This window comes from Poecilia reticulata, chromosome 20 (assembly GCF_904066995.2).
Source record: "Poecilia reticulata chromosome 20, P_reticulata-male-v2, whole genome shotgun sequence".
In the NCBI taxonomy this organism is placed as follows: Eukaryota; Metazoa; Chordata; class Actinopteri; order Cyprinodontiformes; family Poeciliidae; genus Poecilia; species Poecilia reticulata.
Window position 1 is genome coordinate 5,365,286 of NC_088849.1, and position 13,190 is coordinate 5,378,475.

A 13,190-nucleotide genomic window follows, 5' to 3' on the forward strand; every position below is an offset into this window, starting at 1 on the left:
GAATTTGCTTAATGGAATAACGGCAATTTAATTTTAAGGAAACTTTTGCTTTTCAATAAAACCTACTGGTGCTAGAATTAGATGGCTTTTTTTTTTTTGGCCAGATTGAAATTGGTTAATTTCACAAAATTGCAATGGACACACTTTTTGGCATCACACAAATCACAGGATCAGTAAGCGGATTTTGCCACTGGAGAAAACTATAAAGGAGAAGATGACAGGAAGTGGTTGGAGGATGGTGGTGCGGCAGGATTTTTAATGTCTTATTGTGTGAACAACCTTATCAACGTGGGATGTTAATTTAATATCTTATTAACGCCACAATTGCAAAATTGTTTTTTCGAAATTCGCAAAATGCAGACAAAATTTTTAACTTATTCGTAATGGAAACGCAGCTATAGTTGCCTGGGATGAGCTAGTCCACCACTTAAAATAAATAACCAGAGTTTCAATTTCTTTTAGCAGCTGTACAATTGTTGGAAAGAAATCAGAGGAATTGAGACATTATTCATTTCTAAGGCAAACTTTCATCAAAACAGAGTTTTAAAATGTGTGCTTAAAAAAATCTGCATATTGAATTTCCAACTCACTCAGTCATACTGAAGCAAATATGTTGTTTTTATTTCAGTGAAATGTCATGAGCTCCTGTTATCACATTCTCACTCTCAATATTAATAGCTCATTAAAAACTAGATTTTTTCTAAGTCCAAAAATACCGAGACTCGCATAGAATTGTACTTTTAACTCAATTATGATGAACTCTTCAAAAATGTTAGTTTTTTTTTAGATCATGAAATTAGATCTGCAATGTAACATGATACAAAATTCTGATATTTTATTTTTTATTTTATCCACCTGCATGATAATATTAGCTGGTTTATAGCTGTCGGCCCCCCCACACACACACACACACACACAAGACTGTTGGTTTGTACACCAAAGAGTGGCAGGTAATTAATTTTATCGCTTCTAATTATGTTCAATAAATTTTAATTGCAACGGTAATGGAATGATTTGTTTATTGTCTCGAACTGTCAGTAAAATGTTAGTGACTCAGTCTTGTGCCCGGTGAACACAGAGCACTGATTGGTATCTCTTCTTCTTTTTCCGTTCGCTGTTCTCCTGGTTCCTTCTCGGTTCTTTCACTCTCCAGCTCTATTAATTATTCATCAAATAACAGGCTCACCTTCACTTCCCGCTGATGCCTTGTCCTGTAAACATACAACAGTAGGCTTGTAAGTGTGTAAGCATGCTGCACAAGTGTCCAGAACTCACTTTACCCTGTTAGCCTCTGTGTATTGCATCACGGCTTTCTGATCTGCTTTATCTCATCTGTCCTTCTGTCAGACCAGCTGTCTCCTTCTTTGTCTGACATGTTTCGTTGCTGGCGCTGCCAGTGCACTCCAGGTAGAGCAATGCACTCATGTACTATCCAGCGAGGATGAAGGTTATTAAACCACAGGGACATTCAGGACTTGCAGATTAGCAAGGCTTACGCCTCTCTGTTTTAGCCTCTGCCTGCCTCTCATCATTGGGAGTATGTCCATGTTTGTTATAGCTGAAAAGTTTTCTAGAAATCCATCATATACTTAATGCTGTAAAAACTGTTTCAGAGTGGATTTTACACATGAGCTATTTGCTCATTTTTAATAGTTTTGTTCACACACTTTGATTGTTCCAAAGCTTTAGAAACTCAACTGCCCTCGTATCGGGGAGAAATACGGAAGAGGATTAGGACCACTGGAAAAAAAAGTAAAGAAATTGCATTGATCTCGGACATTTCTAGAAAAAAAAGAAAATTTCTAAGTCTGAGAAGTCTGAATTTTGCTAGAAAAATAACTAAGAACATTTTTGATCTCAGTTTTATAGAAAAATAAGTATAAATTTCTGTTTCAAAAGTGGAAGAAAAATCTGAAAATGTTTATTTATTTATTTTTTTCTAGAAAATTTCTGAGATTAATCTCAACATTTGAATTTTTGGCTGACCATTATTCCTCTTTTTTCTATCTACAGTGGCCCTGCTACACCTTCATAGGAAGACGAGCTAGATGGCTTTTAATCTCAGAATTAAAAATTTTCAAGTTTTTTTTCTAGAAAATATCTGAGATTAATCACAAAAACTTTGTGGGTGGAAACTTATTTGTTTTTTGGATGTAGAATGGACCTAAAATGCCGTTCTAATGTTCTGTCTTGATGTCCAAATTACAGAGTAGTGTTTATTTTTTCAATTACTCTATGATCAAAGTAACTGATCAATAAGAACTGAACTGTCTGTTAACCTTGTTTTGGTGAAAGTATTCAGTGGCACAGAAAGTATTCACACCGCTTCACTTCTTTTTATGTTTTGTTACATTAAAAGATTTATTCTAAAAACTGATTTAAGACTAACTGTCATTATAAAGAAATACTAAATTGAAAACCAATACATGTTTTCTGACCTTTTATTTCAACATCCTTTTCTATGAGACTCAAATTTGAGGCCTATTGAATCTAATATCCACTAATCACCCTTCAGATGCTTCTGTAACTTGATAAAAGTCAACTTGTGGAAAGTTCTGCTGATTCGACATGATTTGAAATGAAAGCAGCATTTGCTTTTGTTTGAGTAAATCACATCAAGGTTGCCTGAAAGCACAAAAAAGAAAAGGCAAACTGACATCGCCTGGCTGACACCATCCCTTCTGTGAAGCATGGTGTTGGCAGCACCATGGCATGAGAACTCTTTTCTTTGGCAGGAACTGTGTGACTTATCAACACAGCGAGTATCATGACAGCAGCAAACTGTGCTGTAAAACTGGGACTCTGTCACACAACAAACACAAAGCAGTGACGTCAGGAGCAGACGGTTAATGTCCTTGACTGGCAGAGAAAGAGTCTACTCCTAAATCTTGTTGAACATCTTGGGAAAATACCCAAACCAGTTGTGCTAAGCTTGCAGTTAGTTAACCCAGAAAACGCATCTTTCTAAAAAAGCAGTTTTTCTGTCATTATTATGGGGTGCTATGTGTTTCTCTTTAAAGAAAATACAATGATTCTGTACTGTAATAATGTGCGGGTCAACTGAAGGTGTGTATGTGTTGCAGAGAGGGAGAGATGCTGGAATGTGTCAGCAGAGACTGATGGCAACTGTTACTCCCCTTCTTGGTTAATGGGTCCGGGAGAGACAAAGAGCTGCTGTGTGTGCCTGGGAACCAGAGGAGAGGGATGGGGCTGGGACAAAGGAGGGGAAGAGGTGTTAAGACCAGAAACTGACCACAACGCAGAATGTCCAACCGCTGCGTTCAGTGACTTATTGTGATGTGGCAGAGTTATTTTTAGAATAAAGCTTTTGTTTACAGTTTGAAATGGTTAGAATTGAAGATGATCCCTTTTAGATGTTCCTGTAAATTGATATTTAATGATTAGTTCAGACATTACAAAGACTGACACCGACAATCTGGAGATGATGTTGGTGCTGCTGATCAATACTGGTCACTGAACGCAGACAGGAAATACACACACAAAACGTACCATTTGAAAAGCAACACTGGAAACTAACAAGGAGACTTATTTCTTAAAAGTTTCATATTTTATTTAATAGCGCTAAAGCTAACATTATTTAGTGATCATATTGCTCCATCTAGTGGTGAAATGGTGTCACTACATCTATCCAATGTGTAAGAGTAAGCAACATGATATGCTGCTCCAGTGGTGTTTGTAAATCAAATTCAGGAAGTAGATGATTAGTATCTTGTCATATTTAAAACTTAAGTTCATTCATAAACAGTTTCCTCCGGTGCGGTTTGGTCAGAAACATTGTGCCAGGAATAAGTTTGAGGGGAATTATGTGCACTTTCTCTGGTCAACTCTCTGAAAATGGTTAATCTCTTTCTGTTTACATGTGAGCAGTTAGTGAAGTGAAAAGGGTGGAGTACCACGAGCCTTTAGGGGAGCGGAAAATGCAACAGAAACAAAGCAAAAAATAAAAACTCGAGTTTCAGGTCTGTTCAGGTGAGAGGAGACTCCCAGCCAGGAAGGGAGGGAGGGAGGATCCGTTTTGTGACTCTGCGTTTTAGCGCCTGTTCTTGTTGGTGAAGCCGTCTCTTCAGGGAAAAAAGTGATCCCGTGAGTCGCTGCTCGGGTTCTCTGCCTTTATTCTGCTTGTTCCTAGTTGGTGGTGATGGTGATCCATGTTGTCAAGATAAGAGGTTCTGTGTTCTCCTTCACATCTTTTGTGCTTTGACAGGTGAGCTCCTTTATTTTCACGTTTGCTTGTGCTCGCAGCAACAAGCGTTTTGGGTTTTCATTTGTCTTTTCGAATGTTCTGGTTGTCCATTTTTGGATGAAGTTCAGAAACGAACTCCAGAAATGGGCGTGTAGATATATTTTTGCTTCTCAGGCATTCTCTGTAGCACTGTGCCGAGAATGGGGAGGGAAGCAAATGTCACCAGACTGTTTGTTTTTGGTTTTGAGAGTGCCTTGAGTTGTACTATTCCTTGAATGAACCCTGAGCTCCTGAAATGCACCTATTTAGCTGTAAATTAAATTAACAACTTACCACTGAGGCTCTTCCACCACTTCGCTGGGTTGTAGAGGCGACTGAAAGGAGGAGTGTTTAAGGCCCACTCTGGAAAAACAGGTCCACCTTAAATGCCAATGTCTTTCAGAATTGAGCTCTTCCACATTTTATGTTCAACCTCAAACTAAAATGCATTTCCTATGGGCTGTACATAAGAGACGAGGGGTCTCCAACTGCAGTCCTGCAGGTTTACATGCAATACTGCTCCAACCTAGCCTTCATTATTTGTCCAACGTGCCATCAAGTTCACAATCATTGGATTCAGCAAAGCAAAGAATAAATGCAATGTGGAAGGAAAATGAGAAATTAATTTTCTATGTATTCTATTTATTTAGTACACCTCTGAAATCTGGAGTGCATAATCAGCCCCCATGAGGCAATGCTTTGAACTGCACTAACAGACTGCAGGGCTCGTCTTCAAAGATGAAGATCTTTGTCCTTGTGTTCATCTGCAAACTGCAACCTGACTTTTCATGATTAATTTGAAGTAAAGGCTTCTTCTTCCTTGCTGAGTGACCTTTCAGCCCATGTGTGCACAGAGCATCTTTCACTGTGGGTAACGGCTGTCTGACCAGCTTCAGCAGCATCTACACCAGGTCTTTTGTTCTGGGGTCTATCTGCACATTTTTATACGAAACCCTGTTCATCTATGAGACGCAGAACTCGTCTCCTCCTTGAGCATTATGATGGTTGGGCATTCCCATCATGTCCTCCATACTCGCATATAATTATTGGAACAGATGAATGCATCTACCGATGCCTTCAAGCATCGGTAGATTGTTCCCAAGGATGAACCAGACTGGTGCAGTTGCACAATGCTCTTCCTGATATCTTGGCTGATTTCTTTTGACCTTGCCTCCGTATCAAACAAGAAAGACGTGGCCTTAAAAATGGATCAACAGGTGTGACTCCAGTTAACTCAAACTATCAGAAGTTTGTGGAAGGAAGCTCAAAAAGTTTGACCCAAGTTTTACATTTCAAAAGACAGCTTTCCCAAATTTATGTCAACTTATGAATTCAAGGAAAGTTACAAAAAACAGTTCTAAAAATTTTTCTTCCCAAGTTTTCTGGCATTTATGAAATAGAAACAATTTTGTTAATTCTAAAGAAGCTAAAACAAGCAAAGTTTTTGGTCTGATTTTGGCTGTTAAAGACACTCCAGAAATCACAGCCTTGTCCCACCAGCGTCCTACACCTACACCTCCTTGGTAAAGGAGGAAATCATTATTTGACTAAGAGTTTTTCCATAGAACTGAAAAGGGAGAGAACAGTGCTGGCATACATTTTACTTTGCTTTCTTGTTTTTTTTTGTGTTTTTTTTTTTTACAAAAGTGTTTCCATCTCTAAATGTCATGTGGATGAGTATTTCCTGAGTAACTAATTATATGCAGTTCTGCAGAGCAGATTGAAAAGTAGTCTGAGTGCGGGCCTGTCTGTGAACCAGTGTTGGTCTTCACCGCAGCTGGGTCCTCTGCAATCATCGTCTGTTGGTGTCATGGCTGGTTGGGTGATTGTGGCTGCAACTCTATCTGGTTCTGTCTGACTGACTTTGCATTCTGCGGTCGCTACAAGTGATGATCACGTACAGCAGCTGAAATGAAACCTGATTTTACATCCAGTCTGTCTCCACAGCTGCCTCCATAACGAGCAGAGCTGAAGCTGAACACAGCAGATTTAAGTCAAATTCACTTTATTAATCCACATTATAGATCATGTTTCATCTATTAGCTGTTCTGTCTCCCACTTTTTTTCCGACATGAGATCTGCTTGTGTGTTTGCTGCAGGGTTGTGTGCTTTATTTAGCCTGCTAACATATACTGCACACCATTAATCTGATGACTTGGCATATCTTTAGTTTTGTTTCTTTCTGTAATAGTGTTTTTTCAGACTCTGGAGTATTCTCATGTTTACTTGAAGAGCCCACATTTTTGTCAAACTTGAGCAGTTTGTCCAACATCCTGACTTAAAGGGACCCATTCTTGTCGTTATTTTACTTGGAGTGGACCACAGTTTATCACAGTTTGTTTGTCATTCTTGCTTTTAGAGAACTGGCCATGGCTTCTTCACAGGGCTTCTGGCAATTGAGGCAAATTTTCACTGCTGTGATCTTTGACTCCCAAAATCATTTGATCCTTACATTTGACCCTACTTCCCTGGACAATAACAGTATATATCGCAATAGACACATAGTCAATATCAACAGAAATTGACATTGATATAATTTTGATCATTTCACCGACCGCTACACGGGGTATGTAGGCAGAGGAAAGGCTTTAGCTGCTCAATCTCTCATGGCAAGCTAAGCATGGCTGGTGGCATCAACTAACTCACTCGGTCTTTGCTTACCTAGCAACAACCTGTTGAGTAACTTGCGCAGCACCAGTTTCAGGTTTCACCAGCATGTCTAACTGCTTAAAAATAACAAAACTGCGTGGAGTGGAAACTGTGGATAAAACAGGAAAGGTCACATCAACAGTTTGTCAGTATTTCAAATATTTAAAACAAAAACGAATCGATAATTACTGATATTGAGCAATAGAAAACACTTATGATGCTTTTTTCAGCTGTGTCGTCCAGCCCTGCTTTCTAGTATCAAGACTCCCACAAAGTAGTTGCAATGTGTGGTTTAAATCAAAAGACTTTCCGTACAAAGTAGCCTGTGAATCACTGAGTTATTTTAATTAGTAATTTGGTAGCAGACATTATTTCAACTGTATTTTAGCTTTATGCTTTTTTGCCAGACTTTTTTGCATTTAGACTTAAAACCTAGTTTCTATATTTTGTCTTTTTTCCCCCATACGTTTTAACATGATGTTTTACTATATCAGCGCTTCTGAAACACTGAAAACATTCAGTGTTCGTTTTTTGCAAACTGCTAAAAAGTAACAGAGAGAAGGCAACCTGCAACTCTTGCAGAAAGTGCAGTGGGAGGAGGAGGAGATGCAGAAAACAATCAAAGGGCATTAGGATGCATCACTTCTGACATGACACATCATGTACACACTGCTATCTTTTTCTGGACAAAATATTTTCCAGATGTCTCGGAAGAAGAAGAAATATTTGTCAGAAAAATGAACTTTGCAGCAGCTTTTGTCATCTATTATCTTTCTTCTTGCAGAATTTCAATCCGTTCTTTGTTTTTCTTGGACAAAAGTTGCCTCTTTTTTTTTTCTTTTGATGTACTCACACCCACCTGCTGACCAAGCCCTGGACCAGTAGGACACCCCTCTGACACCTGCTGGCCAGTTTTGGGCAACACAAACACTTGGTGATACAGAAAACTGTACAATGTGCAATGTTCTTTGCATCACTGCACACTTTTTCTTGAAAGTATGATTACTAATCCTGGAAGAAACAGATTTTTAAATCTCCTGACATACTTTAAGCTGCTAGTTGGATTAATGGTGATTACAGCTGAACTCAGTCACATCTTTAGCATTGCTTTTGATATTACTATACCAAAATTTATTGATTCTGTGACAGGATAGGCAATATGGTAACTATATATTTTTATTGAAGGTTGAGCACTTTATGTGCAAAAATCATTCATTGCAACAATTCAATATAAGTTTGGTCCATAATGTTGTCATCTAACATTCCTAAAGTTTTTTTTTTTTTTTTTTTTTTTTTTTGGCAAACATTTTAGCTTCAGGTTCTCATTTGAAGTGCTTCAGGACTTGAGTGCTCCTGGTTGATTTAGTCGTGCGCCAGGAACTGAAAGACAATGAAAGGATGCCAAGAGTTGAATGTGTCAGTCGTAAATTGTAATGTTCGACTTTACAAAAATCCTCTTTTGGCCCTCTATCTTCTAATGTGCAGCACATTCAGAATTGAAAATTACTTGCAGTATGGCTTTATTTGGTTCCTGTGGTTTAATTAGTAAAATTAAGACTTATTTTTCTTGCAGACATACAGTAAGTTACATTGTTTAAGTTTTTTTTTAAGAATGGCCTCAATTTATGCATAGAAAACTTTAAACAGCTGTTGGCCAACTTCCTGCTGAGCAAAGAAAGAAGAAGAAGTCCAACATGTTTCTGGACAAATGGCAACTCTGCTTAAATTATGATCGTAGAGAATATTTTTTTGTTATTATTTGTGAAGTCACTATTAGGCCTGTCACAATGAGCAATGACTCAATAACTATGATAAACTGAAATGAGCTATTTGCATGAATGTTTTTCTCTTTCTACCAAAGTCTTGATGACAAAAGGCTTCAGTCTGGTGCTTTGGTCTCAATTAGCCTCTTCCAGCAAATTTTTATATTATGACAGGCCAAGTCACTATCAGGTGTACAGTAAAAAAAACCAAAAAAGATTCTCTCGATTCTCTCCATTTAACAGGAAACGCAGATCAACTATACGTCTTAAAATTCAGGAAATGTTGAAAGTGACAACTAGCCAATTGTATTTTTTGTGATATGGGTTTGGAGCACTTGGTTTAAAATAATGAGGCTGAATCTGATCAGCTGACGCTGAAGCTGGCAGACAGCTCAGCAGCACATCTGCTTGAGCTGTAACTGGAGCAGGTGAGACGGTTCTGGCTCTGGATAGGTTTCCAGTCATGTGAAAATGATCATCTCTGCTGTTAATGGTGGGCAAATAAAATCCATCACTCTTAGCTGACCTTCCTGTCAGCTACTTCAGGTTTAAATAGCAACATTGACCTCTCCTGTTCTGTATTTGCTCTTCTTGTTCAGCCGTAGATGGACGGACCATGAATGTGGATCTGTTCCACCCAGTGGCAGGGACTGAAGGCACACACGTTTTTTTTTCTTTTTCTTTTTTACTCCCTTAGCTACCCTGATGAGGCTCTAATTGTCTTTTGGCTGATTGCTTTGAACACTCGTCATTCCTCTGACCTGTCCATGGAGAGAAACAGGGACATACTGAATAATAAAACTGATGTTAAGTTTTGGAGCAGAGCTTTGAACTGATTGGCTCTTTCAGAAAGGTCTTGCAGGTAATTTACCTGTTGGACCTTCACGTCCTGACCGTGTTGTTGTCAGAGGAACTTTAACAACGTCCAGCTGAGAGCTGAACACCTCCACCCATGTTGCTCCTCGGTTGGATGGACAGGCTTGTTTTGGAAAAGTGTGGAATAAAAACAGTTTCCTATCCCATCTATCCATCCACCACCTGGAGCTATTTTCTCTTTAAATACTGATCAGACCTTGTGTTTCACACATCAAGGTTAAGCAGGAACAGATGGGATGTCTCCAAAAGATGTTTTGTCTCAGTTAGGACCAGAGAGCATCAAAGTCTAGTTAAAAATTAAAAAGAAAAACAAAATTCCCCACTAGATGGCAGCAGATTCATTTGTTTCTAAGACTTTACTTCAAGAAGGTGGAATACCCTTTTCCAATGTACATACCATTCCTTTATACCACATGGCGGAGTGACTTTACTTCCCCAGTGACCATCTGATCCTGTGTGATCTGAGCAGACACCGTTGGAGCGTGATGAGGGTGGAGAATGTTTCTCTAAGCCCGTCCATCATGAGCCTGTTGGGTCTTGTTAAAAGTCCCAGGTGTTCCTGAACCGGCACTGTTCCTTCTGACCTTCAGAAAGATCCACCAGAAATGGCAAATCCTTCCTCAGACTGAAGATTATGTGGTCAAACTAAAAGTGACCAACTGATATTAGAGGGCTGTTAAACTGCTCCACTCTTCATGTCCTCTGTCCTTTGTCTTTCTCCAAGTCTGTCCTTCCAATCACCAAGTTTACAACAGAACTGTGCAGAGTCTCTCTGGGGAACACTGAACTGATTTAACATGGGTCAGTTCTCTTGGCAGCAGCTCGGTGGCTGTCAGGTTTGGTCCTCTGTTCAGGATGTCGTAGCCGTGGCTTGAGGCACCACTGCCCTTCTCTCCTCTTAACCTGTTTTATCATTGATTACAAAGGCCTGAACTGCAGTGAACCCTGGTTTCATCAGGTTTTCCGTTTTCACTTCAGGCTCAGGCAAAGCTGTTTAAAACGCCCAAGAAATCTGGACCACAAACTGGCATGCAATTGAAGCTGGAACTGGAACTCTGATCTAGGGTTGGAAAACCGTTTGTCAACTATGTCCTGTTTGATGATCCCACCATACTTCGCACATCTCAGTCCAGACCAACCCACTGACTTGATCACTTGCTCACTTCTTACTCTTCCTGACTGCTTTTTCTGAAAGGTTCCATCAGGGGCCCATTAGGTTCTGGCTGATTTCACACCTCGATGTTTCTTGTGCACATTATATTATTTTTCACATCTTGAAGATCCCAATTTTTTCTCCAGCTGTCACAGCAAGTAGCTGAGCAGGAACATCTCTACAGTAGAGTATATGTTTTTTGGAGTTCTTATGGTTGACAGAAGTTACAACAGACAGTCATTAATTGATCCAATGGACGTTAAATGGTGCAGTTGTTTGGGATGTTTCTTTTTATATGTTGCGTGGTTTGGGGTCAGCTGAACTGTGACTTCAGCTCCAGCCGTGGATTGGGTTCCCTTTGAACTTGTTCAAATGTGGCGAACTTCTAAAGGCACCCCAAGGCCTTGCAGCTCAGCCGGGCCGTTGACGTAGGAGTCGACGTATAACGGACCATTAAGCTGCATGCTGCAAAGAGCTCAATGTTCATTTTTCCATTCCCCGTTACCACATAGTGTTTTTGCTGGCTGCGTGACTGTAGGTGGGCAGGATTTTACGGATGAAATTAAAGCCGACCAGATCTATTTCTAGTATTTTGCCACATTTTTAGATGTTCCAGTTGATCAAACTACAAAGCCACGCATCTACTATAAACAATTTGCCAATGTGGCCACAATTATCTGTGGCTGCAGGAAGGATCTCAATCAGTCACAGACTTTGAAGTGATCGTCAGATTCTTCTGTTTCCACATCTGTCCGGTTATTCTCAAGTTCCTTCTCCTTAGTAGATAAGGTTCTCCTTGTTTCTGCTGGACTCTGAATGAAGTGTGTGAAGCTGAATGTGTGTCTGGGTTCAGGTGAGGTGTTTTTGACTCATGTTCACAGCAGGATGTTCTGCAGCTTTGGGGAAAACCTGTTGGACTGTAAACATCCAGGAACAACTTTGAACTTAATGTGTACACGCTCAGTCAATCTTTGGCTCACCTATAAAAGCATATAAATTTGCAACATGTTTTTTTTTTTTTGGTCTGTGGTTGCATATTGCTGTATTGCCCCCTTATATGCATGCAGATGATGTGCTGTTTGACAAGCAGGCTCTTGTTTCCTTGCAGGGCTCCATGGCATAAAGGCCGTCTTCAGCTGCTCTCTGGGGTTTCTCACCACTCTGACACGCTGCTGCCATTTTCCACAGCCTGAGGGGAACCAGGAAGCTGTCGGCAGGAGACATGCCTGCCCTGGCCACCGGAGCCGGCCACGAGCCAGGTACAGGACGCTCAGCAAGGAACTTATTCAGTAACAGTTTTCTGCACAACCACACCCCAGTGCAGTATTTTTAGAAAATACATTGGCAGCAGGCAGAATTTTTTTATATTTTTTTAGCTTTATTGGAATGGTTGACTGTGTTTGACAAATGTTTTTATAGAGTTGTATCCAGAAAAATGAGAAACATATCGCTGGAAAATTACAGTTTAACAACAAAATTATGTGACAGACACATTTTTTTTTTCCTTTCCCTATGTGCGTGTTTGTACTTTTTACATTATGGACTTAGAATGTTTCCTGGTATATTAACCATTGTGGCTTGGGTCCAAAAACCTGTCATAAAGTGGTTGACCTGCATTGTTGAGGGTTAGAGGTTAAGGTTGGAGCAACAGAACAAAATAAGTTGAGCTTAAATTCAATTGAGTGGATGGACAATGAATCAATAACAATTTTTATTGCGACAGACGTGATAAATATTAGTAGATGATGCGGCTGATAAAATAGTCAATAATTTCGCTGAACTCTGATCCGAAACTGCTCAGCATTGTGGGGGATGTAGGCAGAGGAAAAGCTTTAGTCGCTCAACTTCTCATTGCTAACTAAACTAGACCGGTGGCATCAACTAACTCACTTGCTCTTTGGTTACCTAGTAATAACCTGTTCAGTAATTTGCGCAGCAGCAGTTTAAGGTTTTCCCACCGTGCCTCTTAACTGCTTAAAAATAAACAATGGGGTGAAGTGAAAAGTGTAGATGAAACAGTAAAGGTCACACCACCAGTCTGTCAGTAGTTCAGACCCAAACACTTACATTACCATTTGAGTAACCCCATTTTTCCTAAACCCATAACCAACCCTAATCTTAATTTTTACCAGTAAACAACAAACACTACACATTAAAACTTAATTCACATCAAAGCCCTAACCCTAAAAACTGATTTCTGACCAGGCGTAGGTTCACAAAAAGCCCATTGGTCTTGATAGGGTCTTGATAGAGATGATTATACCATGAAACAGTCCTAAAGAGGGAACTTAAACAAATGCACTCCCTGTAACAGTTGAAGAGATCATAGCCACAGCAGAACAATAACAGGATATATAGGACCTGTTCTGATGAATGCAATGTGTGTAATACTGCATTTTCTGAATAGACTGACAAAAGCCCCATCATTGTGGAAATCTCTCCGGGCAAATTGGAATGCCAGACCGTCACTTTTGATTACGGTCATTGTGGGCAATTACCGGCAGGG

The 13,190-nt window shown here is 39.7% G+C and overlaps 1 protein-coding gene across 6 annotated transcripts in view; it reads left to right on the plus strand.

The window, feature by feature from the left end:
- The window catches only part of mpp7a (MAGUK p55 scaffold protein 7a), a 79,583-nt gene that overhangs the window by 18,113 nt on the left and 48,280 nt on the right, over window positions 1–13,190 (plus strand). For 5 of the 6 annotated variants that reach the window (XM_008438504.3, XM_008438508.3, XM_008438509.3 and 2 more), the window contains exon 2: window positions 11,793–11,943. In XM_008438504.3, the coding sequence (XP_008436726.1) occupies window positions 11,907–11,943 (37 nt within the window). In that variant the 5' untranslated portion in view covers window positions 11,793–11,906. Of the gene's footprint in view, window positions 1–4,037; window positions 4,226–11,792; window positions 11,944–13,190 lie in introns of those variants that run through there. The other variant, XM_008438506.3, reaches the window with a different exon arrangement.